General features: G+C 37.8%; 2 protein-coding genes across 9 annotated transcripts in view; one reads left to right on the forward strand and one right to left on the reverse strand.

Moving 5' to 3' along the window:
- Positions 1–1,958: 1,958 nt before the first annotated feature.
- LOC127517192 (ninjurin-1-like) lies at positions 1,959–16,332 on the reverse strand. The gene is made up of 4 exons (XM_051902486.1): positions 15,994–16,332; positions 10,074–10,305; positions 4,675–4,834; positions 1,959–2,805 (listed from the first exon to the last, which is right to left on the reverse strand). Exons 1-3 carry the CDS (start codon positions 16,036–16,038, stop codon positions 4,692–4,694), a joined length of 420 nt encoding a protein of 139 aa, XP_051758446.1. The 5' UTR covers positions 16,039–16,332; the 3' UTR covers positions 1,959–2,805; positions 4,675–4,691.
- A 253-nt stretch (positions 16,333–16,585) lies between these two features.
- The window catches only part of LOC127517179 (serine/threonine-protein kinase WNK2-like), a 68,930-nt gene continuing 67,704 nt past the window's right edge, over positions 16,586–17,811 (forward strand). For 3 of the 8 annotated variants that reach the window (XM_051902446.1, XM_051902450.1, XM_051902451.1), the window contains exon 1: positions 16,944–17,249. The gene's annotated coding sequence lies outside the window, so the exon portion shown is untranslated. The other 5 variants (XM_051902448.1, XM_051902447.1, XM_051902452.1 and 2 more) reach the window with 5 other exon arrangements.

A 17,811-nucleotide genomic window follows, 5' to 3' on the forward strand; every position in this document is an offset into this window, starting at 1 on the left:
ACATTATTAGCTGCGTCCGAAACTCAGTTGAGGTACTTATTTTGAATATTGCTGGATCCCAATTAGCCTTTTTATACTATGCCCTAAAGGTGTACTCTTTTTGTGAAGAAAAAGTACATTATTTTGAGTGTGTAGCAGAAGAGTAGACAAGACATACTATCACATCTTAAATTGTCTTTAATGGATGCTCTGTCACTGTAAACTGGCCTGTCAATCATCTTGTCACAGTTAACATCCTCCACATCTCATCTCATGTTGATCTGACAGTCGCGGGTCTTTCATGCAGAGAACTTCTCATGTGTTTGCATAATGATGCATTTAAAATTTAATGGCCTTACGGATCTTTTAGAAAAATTCACATTGTTGTTGCAGATGAAATATAACCGGATAACATCACATAAATATTTTTATCAGGTTAAATGTTGATTATTAGTCACTAAACCCCATTTATCTAAAGGTGCGTTCACGCGGCCTCGTAATTCCTGTAGTTAGGAGATTCTGGCTCGTAAAAAGCGTTCAAGTCCTCGTAGAGCTCGTAATTACAGTTTGTAAGCTGGGAGTTTTCTGAAAGCTCCCAGATGTACCACGTGGCCGCTGTACCACCTGACCGCTGTAGATTAATTTAGGCGTTGATAGTGGTACAATGGAAACGCATAATTCCCAGTCCAAGGACGTGAACAGCTCCGAATATAACGTCACTTGTTGTCATCTCAAGATTCCGGTAAATACAAGGTGGCGTGAACGCAGCATAAACCTCTCCCCTTAACTGCCTCTTGCACATCCGCCAAGTTTGTGTTTGTAGTTCTGAACCGAATCCTCCAAAGCGCAATGGGTTGTGGGTAATATTAGCCATAACGTGTGCATGATCCACACATATGCTGCGTCCCAATTCAGAGGCTGCATCCTTCGAATGCCGATTGCGTCACCGTGGCGTGATGAAGTCCGTCCCACTTCGAAGGCTCCTCCAAATGCCTTCTTTCGTTTCCAGTGAAACGAAGGATACACCAGATGGATCCTTCGCAGCCTTGCCTATCCCAGAATTCATTGTGCGTCAGTGACGACAGGATATTTTTAGAGAGAAATTGCAGAATTACACTTTTAAAAGTAAGTATGCACACAACATATGCATAACATTAAGGCTAACATATTCATACTAAAAGCAAAAAAAAAAAAAAAAATGTAAATTTTCAATTTCATGGGGACTTTAAATACGTGCAAATTCGCAATGCCCACTTTACCCAATTTTGCCAGACACTAAATCATAATTATGAGTAGATTAAAGAGATTAAAAATTCATAATGAGATGTCAAAATTAGGCTGACTTTTTAAGTCATAATTTCGATTTAATATGTAATCATTTTGAATTTCATCTCATAATTTTGAGTTTTAATCTCATAATTATGATTTAGCATGTCATAATTTTTTAATAATAATTATGTTTTACAAAAGCATGTTTTTTTTGTGCTGGTGATGGAGATGTTGGAATCCCTTCCATGCTTTTAACTCTCTAAACATCACATGAAGAAAAAATTAGGCTGAAGTCATTTATCATCAGATGTTATATATAATACATATATATAAAATGTTATTAAATTGTATTTGTTAGTGTATTTATTAAAAAAAAAAAATCAAAAGATAAAGCCTAGTGAAGTGAAAACGCATTCCTTGTTTGTACCTCTTTAATGTGTAATGTTTGATGTGCCTGATGTTTGTTTAATTCTATATTTGTTTTATTTGACAGCACATTCAATACTGTATATGACTAATTTCATAAACCCCCCAAAAAACAAATAATGACAACATATTTTCACCCCTTTAACAGCTGAATAAAGCAACAGTGCCATAATGATAATGACAATCTATCAGTGAAAATCTATTTATTTATCAGAAAGTCACTGTAAACCTCTAAATGAGTCTTTAAAGTTTTTAAAACAGCTTAAATGAAGCGCACACATTAGAGTTATGAACAATAATAGCAAAAATTAAACAAAAATGCTTTTCTTGCTGCAGTAAAAGCTTCATGTATGAATGTTTAGCTTGTATTCAATAGATTCACAATGCATGTACAGCTGTCCGTTTAAATACACTAATGTGCCAACAGAGGTCAGCATCAGATCATCAGACTGGAAATGTGTTACAGCAGTAGCTTTTTGTGTGTGTGTGTGTGTGTGTGTGTGTGAGAGAGAGAGAGAGAGAGAGAGAGAGACTGGGAAGAAAGGAGCTGCAACAATGGAGAATATGAGGAAAATAATGAACATTCAAGTAGAGCCCAAAAACAACATCAAGACTTTGAAGACTTTATTCTGCAACCAAAATAAAGTAGTATTCATCTGGTCATGTGACAGGGGTAAAACTTTCCTAACTTTCTTGCTCAGTGGCTGTAAACTGAGAGGAGAGCAGAATAAAGGGCTGTTCACACATTACACCGCACTGCTTTTCTATTTTTATTGTCTTTGTAAACATGATAGATGAACGTCTTTGACTGCTGCACTCGTGTCTTTCATCTTTTGCAGTCTCGCGCGTGACACGGAGATCTAAACAAGCGCAGCGCACAAATTAAACAAAGTTCAACTAGTGTGTTCTGTGTGAACGGCCCTTAAGAGATGCAAATTTTTGGACACAATAATTGAAAGTGACATTGATAGAGATGAGAGCAATGAAAATGAAATAGATATTGAGCTCTGCATGTAGATCATCTGCTGTATAAAAGGCTGTATAAAATGCCTTCACAGCTCCCTGTTCTCATCCATCCATCCAGAGAAGTGTAACACAACAGGACAGCCGTGTTTTAGTCTCAGGCTCTGGCTGGAAAAGAGAGAGAGAGTTTATGTCATTTCACCATTAACCTCCAGTCAGCTGCTCTCATGACCTCCATCTTTCCTTGGCTCTTTTTTTGTACCATATTCAAAGCAGTGCCACAAATGTACCTTTATATGAAGGAGCAATATCTGCCTCCTGGATATTTTATGCAGGCATATTTTATTCCATATAAAACACAGTGTCAATGATGAATGTCAAACACTTTAATTGAATTCCAGTTCATTTAATTATTGTCAAGCTGAATAATCACAAAAGTGAGTAAAAGAGCAGTGAATACAGCACAAGATATCATGACAGGCCTGTGTTCTGGACTATGATCAATTGTGATATAATCAGTCACTTTTAACTTTTAAAAAGTTGTCTGGAGTGCTTTTAAAACTACTTAATTCGCTGCCTTGAAAACAGCATCATGAAATATAATAATTGGTTGAAATACATTGTAAGTTGCAGCATTGGGACAAATGACTCTTATCTGTTTTTTTAATTGATTTCATAAACAAATTTTGTAACACTTTACTTAAAGCATTTATTAAGGTATTCTATTGCATTACATCTTTTCATAAATAATTGTAAACAGTTAAAATGTATTATAATATTTGCAGATTCCTTGTTCCATCTTGAAACTGGTTGTTTGTCATGCGTTTTAAAGGTGCAATATGTAATATTTTCTGTCCACTAGAGGTCACTAGAGGTCGCTTCAAAACAAAGGCGTAGCTTGATGACGCCAAGTTTGAGTGTGGAATCTTGGGACATGTGGTCTTCACCTCACAGCCGGTGGAAAGAATCGGGATAGGACTCGCCCAGAAATCATGTTCATGGATGATTATTAACGTTACTGTAGTATGAAGCAGAGCAGGACCGAGTGTTGTGGGAGCTGAACGAGGCCGCTGGAGCGATTGCGCAACACACGCCTCACGAGCAGCGAGACTTTTATTATGCCACAGTCGCCGGCGCCGCTTCCGCTTTTCTGGTCATGAGTATGAGGTAACTCAGCTCTGTTTATCATATTAGATACATTTGAGTGTGTTGAAAATGATGTTATAACGTTACTCTGTGCGTTCGCTCGGCGGCTGCTGTGAGACACTGTTACACACTGCAGTAAGATAGATCGATTTTACAATATCAGATTAAATTCTGGATGGCTTGTGTTGATAAATGGCATGAAATTAATTTTAAAACGTATTGTATGATGGAGAAAATGCTGTATTACTGTTACTAAAAATAAAGCTGCATCTGATTATGCTATGTTAGCTACTTCACAAAATAGTGTTTTTCTCTGAGGCATGGTAAAGCATGGTACTCACAAAAAAAATCAAGAAAATTAGATTTAAACAATAAGACTAAACGTGTTGAGCTATATAACAATAATTAGTATTCTGTCTATAAACATATCAAAACAGTTGTTCCCTTGTCTATTAAAACATGTAATATATTAAAGCATCTTTGGTGTTTCCATGGTTTCTACAAAATAAAACCGGAAACCGAGGGTAACGCGGGTATGACGCAATTGACAGGCGACTCCTCACACGTCCCGGAGCCTTGGTTAAAATTGCAATTTTCTCACGATTTACAAATAGTTGGAAACACAAGTGAACAAAATATATAACACTGGCCTAGTGGTTTTTGGATATTTTACTGCAAAATTCTTACATATTGTACCTTTAATGCATTAAGGTGTGTTCAATGAAAAAATAAGTATTTTAATGTATTATAACTGTGGTTACAATTATTCATGAGATCATACAATAATGACATGCTGCAAAGTTCATAAATGTGATTGGAGAAACACTCCTCACTTTACAAGACTTTACATTTCAGTGTTGGTCTGTTTTGTGTGTGTATTCTGTAATATACCAGTGTTTGAGCTACTGTCACACGCCTGGATTGGGCCGCTGAACTCCAAACGCAGTGATGAAGACGTTAATGACAACGATGATGAAGATACAGCCTGTTGTGATGTTCTCTAAGACATTCAGCCGGAGATGTTTCTGCTCATCGTTCAGGTTCCACTTCACTGCAATCAGCCACGAGAAACACAGTCACACTTCAGATGAGCTCTGAACAAACACAATAATCCAGCATCTCAGCTGACAGGGAATGTTCTGGCAAGGTTCTCGCAAAGTTGTGAACAAACGTTCTTCCAGTAACATTAATAGAACGTTCATTCAAAGTTATCTGGTCTTTAATAATGTTCTAAAAACATTAGCACAAAAACATAATTTATACATCATTCATGGAGAGTTTTTTTTATGAAACATTTCAGTTGGATGTTCATCTAATGTTTTTCTAAAATGTAAGTAACGTTCCCATAATGTTTGCAGAATAATAAAATGGAATGTTCCTTTAACGTTCACATAACCAAGAAAAAGCTTTGGTAAAACATTTAAAAAACTGGATGTTTCGAACATTCAGAAACAACGTTTTCATAATGTAACGGGAACGTAAGTGAAACGTTGTTATATTTTTGTTAGCTTGTTAACTCACATCAGCTATTCAGTTTTGCTGTCCTACTGTATTGAACGTCTACTGCTATTGCTCGAACCTCAACCTCTGAGTTTTTGAAGGTTTGTGGCTTTTGCTCACCTTGTTTTCTTGTGTCCTGTCACTCTCAAAATATAAATCATTCTAATATTTGGTTATGCATTATTTTATATGCATATAAACACATGCTTGTTTCAAATGAATGAAAAAAAAACATTTGAAATATAGCTGCAAGCAGCGATGAAGGGCCCAAGCCCCGGCACCACCGCCACCATGAAGGCTTAAGGGAGATTGTGTACAACAGATATATTCATATATCTTAAAACTTCTGGTTACATGAGCCGAAGCTCTTTTCAATAAAATCCATGCAAAAGTTAATATCAGATCATTTTAGAATACAGTATAGGATGTACCAATATTCTTCAGTTTTATGCAAAACAGAAATATGACAAATAGGATATCAGATCTCTGTCATATGGCCAAAAATAAATGAAAAAAAAAAAATGCTTTTCTGCATAGTTGTGTTAGTCACATGAAAACTGTAACAATGTATCTTGCAAGGTAACACGACGTAACCTTGCTCTCACTTGAAATGTGTTTCCACATTAAGTCCTTGAATTTGAGGGTATTGGACCTGGAAAGTCCTTGAAAGCAACACAGTTTGAGGTATCCAATATCCGTTCACAATGGGTTATATGCATGGAGTGTTCTTTAGAACTTCCGCAATAATATAAGCCAGCTCGAAAACTTCCGGTGAGATGTCATTTGCTGGTGTGATGAGCATCAGTAGTGTAATACTTAGTTTCTAATCAGAATATAGTCACTTAAATAGTCAGACATAGCATTAATTTAGTTATTCAAACGTAAGACGGCATAAAAAATAAATAAATAAAGACGTACCTCATTGTTCCTCCTCGACTAAATTCAATTCAACCATCAGTTTTCACACTTTTATGTGAAAAAAAGCTTCAAAAATTAAATATTTATTGTGCACTTTAGTTAGATTAATTGAATAAAATGTATGTTTTTACAAGTGTGCTGAAATCATTGATCAAGAGAAGTTGTTTTTCTTAAGATTTTTGAGTATTTCATACTTCACATTGACAAAATGTATTTTTAAACCTAGTTATTTTATAATGTTTAATATTTAGTCAAAAACGATGTGAAAAGGAAATAGAGGAAATGGCTGATATATGCGCAAATAAATGCTACTTTGCCGCCACCTGCTGGTTAAAGTGGTAATTATTGTCTTTTTTTATTTTTAAATAAGTATTTTCTATCAAATGTTGAATTTCCTACATTTTGAAACGTTCGGTTTACTGAGCCCCTCCACCATGCCCGTTTCAAAGGCTTTGCCCATGTCTACTGGATGACAATCCTGACATGTGTGTCAAGTTTCACGCAACATGAAGTATGCTAAGAGCCTGTTGGCAGTTTGATGCATTGCCATGGCAACAGTGTTTAAGATATCAAGAAACCTTTCACAGGTTTACATCTGACGTGTGTTGACATTATTCTGACGAAGTTTAAACACGAATCGGGTAAAAATAAGAGGGCGATTTCAAAGCATTTTGAAAATGACACACTTCCTGTTGCCAGTTGGTGGACTATGTCTTTGACAATAGTCAATAGTCACATCCATGTGATCGGCCTCCTACAGCGAGCACACAGCTGAAGTGTCATCCATATCAGTCCATGTTTGTAGAAGTTATAACACACTTCATGTTTCTCTTTTTTCACCATAAATACGTTGCCTCGCCACGGCCAAACCGTTCGAGATATCCAATATCCGTCAGCAATTTAGCATCCTTAATGTCTTGACATCATGTTGAAAAAGTTCTGGTTACTGTAAGTGAAAAGGGGTGCACTACAGAGCCCCTCAAATACAGCCATATAAAAGGGAGTGCCACAGAGCCCCCCCCCCCATGATAACTTGTGTTGTCAAGTTTCAAGAGTTTTTGAGCTTGTTAAGGGACCCAAAAGTGCCCGAAAGGTTGGGGAAAAAATTTTACCCAAGAAAAACAATAGGGCCTTCGCTCTTTCAGGGCTTTGGCCCTAATAAACAAGAAAGCAAGGTGAGCAAAAGCCACAAACCTTCAAAAGCTCAGAGGTTGAGGTTCAAGCAATAGCAGTAGACGTTCAACACATTATTCTTTAAGGTTTTTTACTGTTACGTGTAGAAACAAAATAAGGACTGTCAGAACCAACAAAATATCATATAGTTCAGTGTGAGCTGGCCGTTTTCTTCACACTAGACTCTTCTGATGAGCTTCATGTCGGCCAGGCTCACAGTTATTGACTTGAAGCTGTTTCTGACGATACATCAGTTGTGACCCAGACTACCTTGCTAGCTGGTTCAGAGCGGTCGGATCATCACAGATTAGTTGCAGTCTGACGGAATGAAAGTGCTCTCTGATGATAAGAGAAGCATTATCCACCGGAGCACTCGCTGCAAACGGCCTTTTAATCAGCAAAAATCACATTTCATAATTCATTGTTACTGTGTGAGTGTGTGTGTGTGTGTGATGGAAAGACTGAAATTGAAAGGAGCTCACATCACGCTCAACTGGTTGAGAGAGAGACGCGTGAGGTCAGCGGGTTCAGAATGGAAGCTCTGGAGGGTCACAGAAAGGGAAAGACAGACAGAAAGGATCTGCTGATATGTAGGTCAAACAGAACAAGAGAGCAGGGGAGAGCGTATTGTGATGCCATTGTCATGTGTTGCTCTTTAATCCCAAATTCAAATTCAGTTTCACAGAGCGTTCCTGAAGCAGAGCAGTGCTTACAGCTTCAATATACTGAATGAACGAGTGTCAACAGAGATTCACTCAGCAGTTCTCAGGCACTGCAGTTTCACCACATATGCGAATATAAGACAAAGTGAGAAACCCTGATGGGAATCTTTGTGCAGAGATTGAGATGTTGGTCATCTTATTTGGATATAAGATTAAACTGGTACATCATTGTCAGGTACAGTATGTTGTTCTGCTCTGATTTTGAGCTGTAATTCAAAAAATCCCCATTAACCCACTCAAATTAACCACTTCTCAGCTGACAGGGAACATTCTCAGAACGTTCTTGGAAGGTTCTCTCAAAGTTATGAACAAACGTTCTTCCGGTAACATTAATAGAATGTTTATTCAAAGTTATCTGGCCTTTAATAATGTTCTCAGAAAGTTAGCACAGAAACATTTCCAGAAGAGGGCGGAGCTTTAACAGCTCGCGCTTCGGTCGCTCAACAACAACAAAGCTGGAGAATCTCACGCAGCCAAAATGAGGATTGTCAGTAACGGTGTTCAGCCTTACATTGTTCAAACCGGAGTCGACACTGATGGAGAGACTCAGGAAGAAGTTACAATGTTTAGAATGAAACTGGACGTTTCTGAATGGTTAGTGGATAAATTTATGTAGTTGCTGTGGAGTTGATTCAACTCATCCACTAGCATGTGTCGTCATGTTAATGTTTTGTACAAATCCAGCGTTGAATTGACCCTCGTTTGTGAAGCAGTCTGGCGTAAAATGACGGCATGTCAACAACACTCTACCAATCGTATCATACAGTAGATGCATCGGTGCTGTGCAGACTGATCGGCGTATGACATCAAAGTACTGCGAGAGCTGTTGGAGAGCATACAACTCCTTATGCTTTTGAATCACTCTCGCGGTACTTTGATGTCATATGCCGATCGGTCTGCACAGCGTCGAGGCATCTCGAACAAGCCTTAAATCTTTCCAAAGCTTTGAATCAATTGAACCAATTGCTGTGCAAAATGATTCACTGTTTGGAAGCGTTCGAAACGCCACTTGCAGGTGACGCCTGCTGGTCAGAACAGTGTAAAAACAAAAACTAGATTTTAAATAAAATTTGAAAGTAAAATCTATCAAATGCAATTAACTAATCATCTAATAAGATTAAATATCAGGAGTCTGTATAATATGTGTTCTTTTATTAATTTTCAGGGCTTGTTTTGTTTGTTTCATGGATGGCTCAGCTAAACAGGTCAATAAGAGACTATTAACTACTATTATTCCTTTAATTATACTAATGTCTCATTAAAACATCTACAAATGTATAAAACTGATCAGAGATCAGGTAAAACCATAGACGCATGATTCATGAGTTCACAGAGATCATCGCCCCCCAGTGGTGAACCAGTGAAATTTCGAAACATTTCTAAACACTTATGACGTAACGAAGCCTCGTTTACTGAAATCACGTGACTTTGGCAGTTTGATACGTGCTTCGAACCACTGATTCAAAACAAAAGATTCGTAAAGATTTCTAAGCTTCATGAAGCAGTGTTTCGAAAGTGCCCATCACTACCTTTAACGCTCACATAACCAAGAAAACACATTTTAAAAATGGACGTTTTAGAGGTTCAGGGAACATTCCAAAATAATGTTTTCATAACTTAATGGGAATGTTAGCAAAACGTTCTTAGAACATGTTTTGTTAGCTGGTGCTTGTTACCCAATATATAATACTCTCACATATTCCATTGTTTATTTAATTACCTCGAACAAAACTGAAAATCATTAACCTTTGTTTTAAAACATGTTTAGAAATTTTAGTCATTCTCATTAGCTACATAAATCTATAACCTTTAAAAAAAAACATTAAAATATGAAATCAAGGATCAGCCAAAATTTCCAGGTGCAAAATGAAACGTGGTCTTGATATCTAGTGGTTCAGAGGACAATAAGATCAAGCGTGATGCACCTTTAGCCCTGTTGTGCCCTAGTAAGGCAGGTTTGTGTGTGTTCTCATTCACCTATGAAGATGAGCAAGATCCCCACTAACACTTGCAGACAGAGCGACAGGCTGATGAGCGTGATGAGGGACGTGTACAGGGTGAATTCGGGCCCCTGCTCCAGCACGGCCTTCAGCTGCGACGCGTTAGCCATCAGCAGGGCCACATCCAGCATGCTCTCCGCCGCACTCTTCTTATTGGCATAATGGTTCATGTTCAGAGGGGCAGGTGACAGACCCAGACTGTGAGAAGCCTCGCGAGAGAAAGATGGAGAGAGAATAATATTAGTACACCTTAATCCTACCAACTACTGAACAGCAGTGTCACAAGAAGGGAGGATGCTTGATGGATGTCTTGAGGAAGAGCATTCCACAATCTGGGAGCCGCAACACTAAAGACCTGGCAGCCATAGTGACCAAACTACATTTAGGAGTCACTAACAATCCTGCGCTAGAAGATCTTAAGGAACGAACGGGGGCATAAGGTTGAAGTAAATCAAATAAATATGAAGGACCAAGGTTATGAAGAGCTTTGTAAATGAGGGTTAGTACCTTGAAGTTTATAGTTAAGGAAACCGGAAGCCAGTGAAGGTGATGAAGAATTGGAGTAATGTGAGAGGGGTCATATACAGTATTACCTCAATATTATATCTGTTTTATCGGAATTAAATTTCGAGGGGGGGGGGGGGGGGGGGGGGGGACTCGGTCCATTTGCTGGCCTAAGGATGGCCCTGCATCTGATTATTTGTCCAAGTGGTAACATATAGATTGTAAAAAGAAGAGGGCCCAGAACAGAACCTTGAGGTACACCAGAATTGATAGATTTAGTGGAAGATTTGTGCTTAATCTGGAATACAACAAATTGTTGCCTACCCTTCAAATAAGAGGAAAACGAGTCAAAAACTGTACCAGTAATTCCAATTGCTGAAAGGCATGACAGAAGTATCTCCTGACTAACAGTGTCAAAGGCTGAGCTAAGGTCCAACAGGAGGAGAGCGATAAGAGCACCAGAATCAGAAGCTAGAAGGACATCAGTAAGAACCTTCAGTACTATGAGGACAGAAACCAGACCGGAAAGCTTCATGGAGGTTATGTGTTTTTAGATGTGTCTGTAACTGGGAGGAAACTGGGAGTTCTTGTATCTCACAGAGGAGCTCCGGAAGCATAAAAAGGGGAGCGACGACAGGGAAGGACAAGACCGGTGAAGCACAGCTGATGCTCATTATCATTCACGCCACCGGCCTAGCGCCGTTCTCTCACGACTCTTGCCCCGCCCTGCTTGTCACACTGTATTATTATACTTATTTTATTTTATTATTACACTTATTTTATATTTCTTTGTATAAAAGTGGAAGCACTTCGAAAAATGAAAGTGTAAATAAGTAATAGAAGTTTATGTTTACTGTAAAGCAAATGTCCTGAACTGAACATTTTTTATTTTATACAAAACATGTATTTTACAAACTAAATTTGGCTTCTTAAATTGCTATGAAATCAAAGCCATACATCGAACCAAATTATGTTCCAAATTTGAAGCTGATGTCACAAAAATAGAGGTTCTTGTGAGATGTTGTTTAGGCGCCGTACCAAAAATAGTTCTGTTACAAATCAATACATATCACTTCTATCACAAAACAGTGGCCAAATATGGAACCTCTCAGACATTTCCAAAGATATGTGTTTTGTCAAGATTAGAAAAAGATTAGATTATAAAATAGTGCAATCAATTTTGTACAATTTGAAACCTGACACCACCCACTAGAAGAGGAGCCCTAGAGTTAAAGTACTGTTTCCATGGTAACGCAATATCCAATTTCAAAATTGTCACAGGATGAATTTTGAGTGTTTAAGCTTTTGAATGATACCTAATTCATGATGATTACTAAAATATGTGATGTGGAAAAAAAGGAAAAAAAAAAAACACCAATTGTCTCTTTAAATATATCTCTTCATTCCATCCTTCTGTCCATTTTTATTCCTCTCTTTCATTCATGCTTCCTATCAGTATTCCTCTGCTGACTGTGCAATCCTAATGACAAGACGCTCTCCTCACTCTCTCTGGCTGAGCTCCAATGGCTGATCGATCCACCAGAGGGAAATTACATTTCCCTGATCCTCTACAGAGCTTTTAGTTACACTGCTTAAACACACACACACACACACACATGCACGCACACACACACACATCCCTAAAGGTTTTGTAGCTCCCTACAGTACACTCTGTGGCCCAACTAAACTCTAGTGCACTCAAAGTCAATGTGAAACACACACACACACACACACACACACATACACACACACACACATCCGGTGTTATATTGACTCTGTCCACAGACAGACACCAACAGCTCAGAACAATTGGAAAGATTCAGTTTAATCCAGTACAACCACACACACACACACACACACACACACACACACATTACATTAGAGCACATACAGCTCAAACTCATTTGACTTTAAAGGGTTAGTTCACCCAAAAATGAAAATAATGTCATTAATTACTCACCCTCATGTCATTCCACACCCGTAAGACCTTCGTTCATCTTCAGAACACAAATTAAGATATTTTAGTTTAAATCCGATGGCTCAGTGAGGCCTATGTAGAGAGCAATGACATTTCCTCTGTCAAGATCCATTAATGTACTAAAAACATATTTAAATCAGTTCATGTGAGTACAGTGGTTCAATACTGATATTTTAAAGCGACGAGAATATTTTTGGTGCGCCAAAAAAAACAAAATAATTAATTATTTAGTGATGGACGATTTCAAAACATGCTTCAGGAAGCTTCGGAGCGTAATGAATCAACGTATCGAATCTGCGGTTCGGAGCTCCAGAGTCACGGGATTTCAGCAGTTTTCAGCAGTTTGAAATCGGCCATCATATAAGTTGTTATTTTGTTTTTTTGGCGCACCAAAATATTCTCGTCGCTTTATAATATTAATAATAATATAATTTATAATTTGTGTTCCGAAGATGAACGAAGGTCTTACGGGTGTGGAACGGCATGAGGGTGAGTAATTAATGACATTATTTTCATTTTTTGGTTGAACTAACCCTTTGAATGCCATTTCATAAAGGAACTTCACTTCCTCCTTGTGTTTACTCACTGAAGCTATTTTACATTAACCTTTTAATTTCCCTGCCTGTACTACAAGTATGATAAAAAGTCAGTGTTATTTTAGAATTAAAGAGCACCTATTCTGCTTTTCTCCATGTTCATCTCTCTTTAGTGTGTATTGTTGCTGTTTGAGCATGAAAAAGCTCTCCAAAGTCCCTCCAGCAGGAGTTCTTCTCTATATCAGTGTCAGTGTTTCTGAACTCCCTGAAAGGCCTCCATTGTAGTCTTGAGTTTTCTTCACAATATTCCTCATTTAAATAATTCACACGCAGAATAAAGGGGTGGGGCCTGGTTGAGTTAGTTAGTAGTGTGTTGAAACTGGCGGACATTTCCCAAACACCAATCACAACACACTGCTCCAGCCGACCAATCAGAGCACACTGTGCTTTTCAGAAGGAGGGGCTTCATAGTGACAGGAACTAAACAGAGCGTTACTGACAGACTGGGAAGAGAGGAGCTGCAACAATGGAGAATACGAGGAAAATAATCAACATTCAAGCAGGAAAACCTGTTCTAGTAGAGCCAAAAACAACATCAAGACTTTGTAAAAGAGCATAATGTTCTTTTTGTTTTGATAAGGTGTTCAGTTTCATCCGGTGTTCATGAATCTCTTTATATGAGGGACATTATCATACTGGAATATATGAATATCATGAGAGAAATCCTGTGAGAACTCATTTGCTCATTTCTGGTTCTGTACTTATTGCCATTTGTTGGTCTGTCTGTTTCTGGTCTGTAGATATGGCTCGGGTCGCTCTGGCGGTCTGTGGGACTTTTTACCCTTTTGATCAAAATGAACAGCTTGTGAAACAGCAGTTTTTAGTCCTGATTAAGCAGTCATATGGTCTGTGTTCAAATATCAGCTCTAGAAATACTGTATAAACTCACTGTAAAAAAGTCTGCACAATTTATGGTGAAAAAAAATGGCAAATGTGGTTGCCACAACTTTACTGTAAATAATAAGGCAGCAAAAATTTAAGGTTTTATGGATTTAACTTAAGGCAGCGGCTATATGCACTTAAGTAATAATAGCATTATATTCTATTTACACTAAGTGAAAATAGCAGCATTTTCTTAGCGATTTGCTATTTACTCTAGCTGAAAATAGTGATATATTCTATTTACACCATGTAAAAGTATCAGTTCTTTGCAATAAGAGTAAAGATGCTATGTATACTTTATACTGGCAGATATTATTTGCACCTTAATATTTCTGTACATTAACAAGATGCAATAATATCATAAAGTGAAAATTATTATATTTATTAAAATTATTAAATGGATGCTGCCTTATTGGGAGAATAAAAACCCTCCCTACACCTTCCCCTAACCCTACCCTATAAACTCTTTTAATATTATTAAACACTCATTCGCAGTTTATTTCCACTTTTAGAACATTATTTTCATTTTTATTGAAAATAAATGTGAGCTCGGCAAAAGGCAGATTCGAACCCGTGTCGATCACATTAATACCCAGGTCTGTGAGCCTTGTTCGCTACCACTGCGTGGAGCTAGTTTAATTAGACACTCTGATAACTTAGTGACAGTAAAAAAGAAAAACCATAAACTTCATTAACTGATTTAATGTTAAAATAACAAAGTACTAAAATGTGTTTGTTAACTTTAACATATACTGACAATCACCTTAAAAGAAAACAAGCAGCTTTTCCCAGAGCCGAGGTAAATATTAATAGAAGATGCACAGTGTCATAAACACAAAACACAACACTAAAATAATGCAATAAACATTCATTTAATAACATAAGATGGAACATAAAACCCTAACGTACATAACTAATAAGAAAGAAACATACTTATTTCAATGATAAACCATCAAATGTGAGCTGAATTGTGCACTCTTAGAAAAAGAATTCTAGGCTTCTTGATTCAATTTAAGCTTCTAAATAAAGAGAAATATATTAAATGATTGCATAATACTTTCATGTTTAATGGGTTATTTAAATTTTTCCAGTGACAAAGTATGTTTGTGAGCTGTTTAATTCATATAATTTAAAGAAAATTAATTAATTAAAACTAAATCCATAAAATTATCCCATGATGGGAACCCTAAAATGTTCTATATGAAGCGCCTGACGGAACCCTTTAAGATTCTATTTAGAACCTTTGTTGGAATGTCAATCTATGGTTTTCACTGTACATTGACTTCTTTTTCACTTGCAAAACTGTACATTTAACAATACCCCTGAAGGGTGCATATTAGTTATTAGCAACATGTTGCTATGTTCTGTATTAATATCGTGGTGTTCTGGTTTTCCTGTTTTCCTGTCTGTATTCCCTATTAGTTTCCATAGTTCCTATTTAATTACGCACCTGTTTCTGTTTATAAAGACTATTTGTGTTATTCCTCAGGTTTCTGTGCTCATTGCACACGCCTTTTTTTTTTTCAAAGTTAGACACGTTCCTGGGTCAACATACTTTGAATAACATTCCTGTCCGAAAATGTAGTCCTTACCATATCCCCATCCCTAAACCTAACCTAACCCTACCCATAAATTATCACTAAAATCAGAGGGAAATGATAGGTGAATAACACTGATGTAGAAGCACCTAACCCTTGACGTTAGCTTAAACTTGACATAAACTGTAAACCTGTCCCTCAAATCTGATTGGTTGATTGGAATGTTGATCCAGGAACATGTTGCAATCACATTCTGTGCCACTCTTAACCTGATAATTAATACCTTTTGACTTTTACACTAGTGTTTTTACAATCTATTACAGTTCATTTCATCTTACAGTGTATGAAAGAGTTTAGATGGCTCAGATACTGTTGTCATTTCGACGCTAGTTGACGTACCTCCAGTCCGGCGGCTCTGTTTAATTCAATAGTGTGCGCCGCCATCAGTGTCCGAGTCTCCAGTTACACTGGATTTCCGAGACAGGACAACAGCAATATTCCTCAGCGGATGCCGGGCCTGATGTTCTACGGGTTGGTGCAGTATATGATCTATCAGCTGATGTCTTGTTTACACTCATCCAGTATTTACGCCGTCGCTCAGTCACTGTCTGAACTCTACATGGAATTTAAGGTGAATTCAGGTTGACTGGGACACATTTTCCAATTCATCTCAATGGCAAAAAGTGTCCCAATCAGACTGCTTACTAAGTCTTTGTTACAATTCCTACTTCTTGATTTACACTTGTCCTGTAAACAGAGTAATTACAATAAACATAACTTAATACATATGCAAATTACAGCTTAACAAAAGCACTCCATCTGACACTTCTTTATTTTTAAAGCATAAACTGGTGTCTGTAGATGTAGAGAAAGAGAAAGCGGCACGACTCAAATTTCACAGTGAATATCCGAGCCAAACTGGGGTTGTGTTACACATGGAGGGAATTCAATAACACACACCTTCATCACAGGTTAGTCTGTAAAACATGATGCATTGAAACAGCTATTTGTGTCTTTTCTTGTGGTATCTGTCTTAAATGAAAGAACTTTTGGAATGCTGTTTTGAACATTCTGAAGATTCCCCTTCCTTCCCACATTAAATGTGACTAAATGAGGAATCATTCTCCCAAAAAAGAACACTGTCACCATTTACTCGCCCTCATCTTGTTCCAAACCTGCATGACTTTTTTGGGGAACATGTTTGGCGAATGATATACCATGAAGACCAGGGACTGTGAAGAAAGCAAGGGCTGCCCTGATGATGATGATGGTGATGATCATGTAACGTGTGAAAGGTAAGATGCCTGTATTAATGAGGAGGCAGAGGAATGTTTGGAATGTTCCATTTCATTAGCGCGACTCGGTCTCAGATGGGCGTGGAGGAGCAGATCCACTAAAGCAGGGATTCAGCACTCCTTTTCACACGGAGAAATTTCCAGGGATGCCGAGGTGAGTGAGACACGAGCGCGACGATAGCGTGTGTTTAAAGCCCGACTGGACTTCGACGCGACACTACTGCAGAGTGTCGTTGTCATACGCGTGATTTGTTGCGGTCTGCCCGTCATCTCTGCCGCGTTAAACACCGCCGGTGATCTTTCTCCATCATCAAACCCAGCGCGCGACACCGGAGGTTTCACCGTACAGCACCAGCACATGTGAGTTCGCATCACTGCTTTATGTTCGTTTCATATGATGGAGGATTTTGGAGCTGAATATGTGTCGCACCTGCAGAGCTCGAGCTCATCGTCAGCGTTTCAAGCGTTCATTCATTTGCAAAACGCTCGCTCTTAAATAAAACGAGGGATTTTGAGGCATTTAACAATGTTGACTTTACCTCAGTATTTTGCACGATTCAAATGCATATTTAATTGTTATGATTAAGTGTTCGTCGATTACATTAGCATTGGTAGCATTTAAAGGCCACGCTCTTAAAGTGACATTTGCCCATGCAGTAAATAATATCTCATGTTCCACAGCCGCTCGATTAGAATCATATTCTATCATATTTCTGGTAAGTGCGGTTTCTTTATGGAACCTTTTATGCTAAAACTAGGTAAAACGTGTTCTTTTTTATATGCACGAAATGATAAAAGTTTTATTTTATTACTTCGGAACCTTTTGACTCTTCATCAAATTAAGAAAAACGTGCCTTTTTGTGCAGTATATATCACTTCTGATATAATATGTAATAAAATATGCATATTTAATGATATGTCG

This window comes from Ctenopharyngodon idella, chromosome 8 (assembly GCF_019924925.1).
Source record: "Ctenopharyngodon idella isolate HZGC_01 chromosome 8, HZGC01, whole genome shotgun sequence".
NCBI lineage: Eukaryota > Metazoa > Chordata > Actinopteri > Cypriniformes > Xenocyprididae > Ctenopharyngodon > Ctenopharyngodon idella.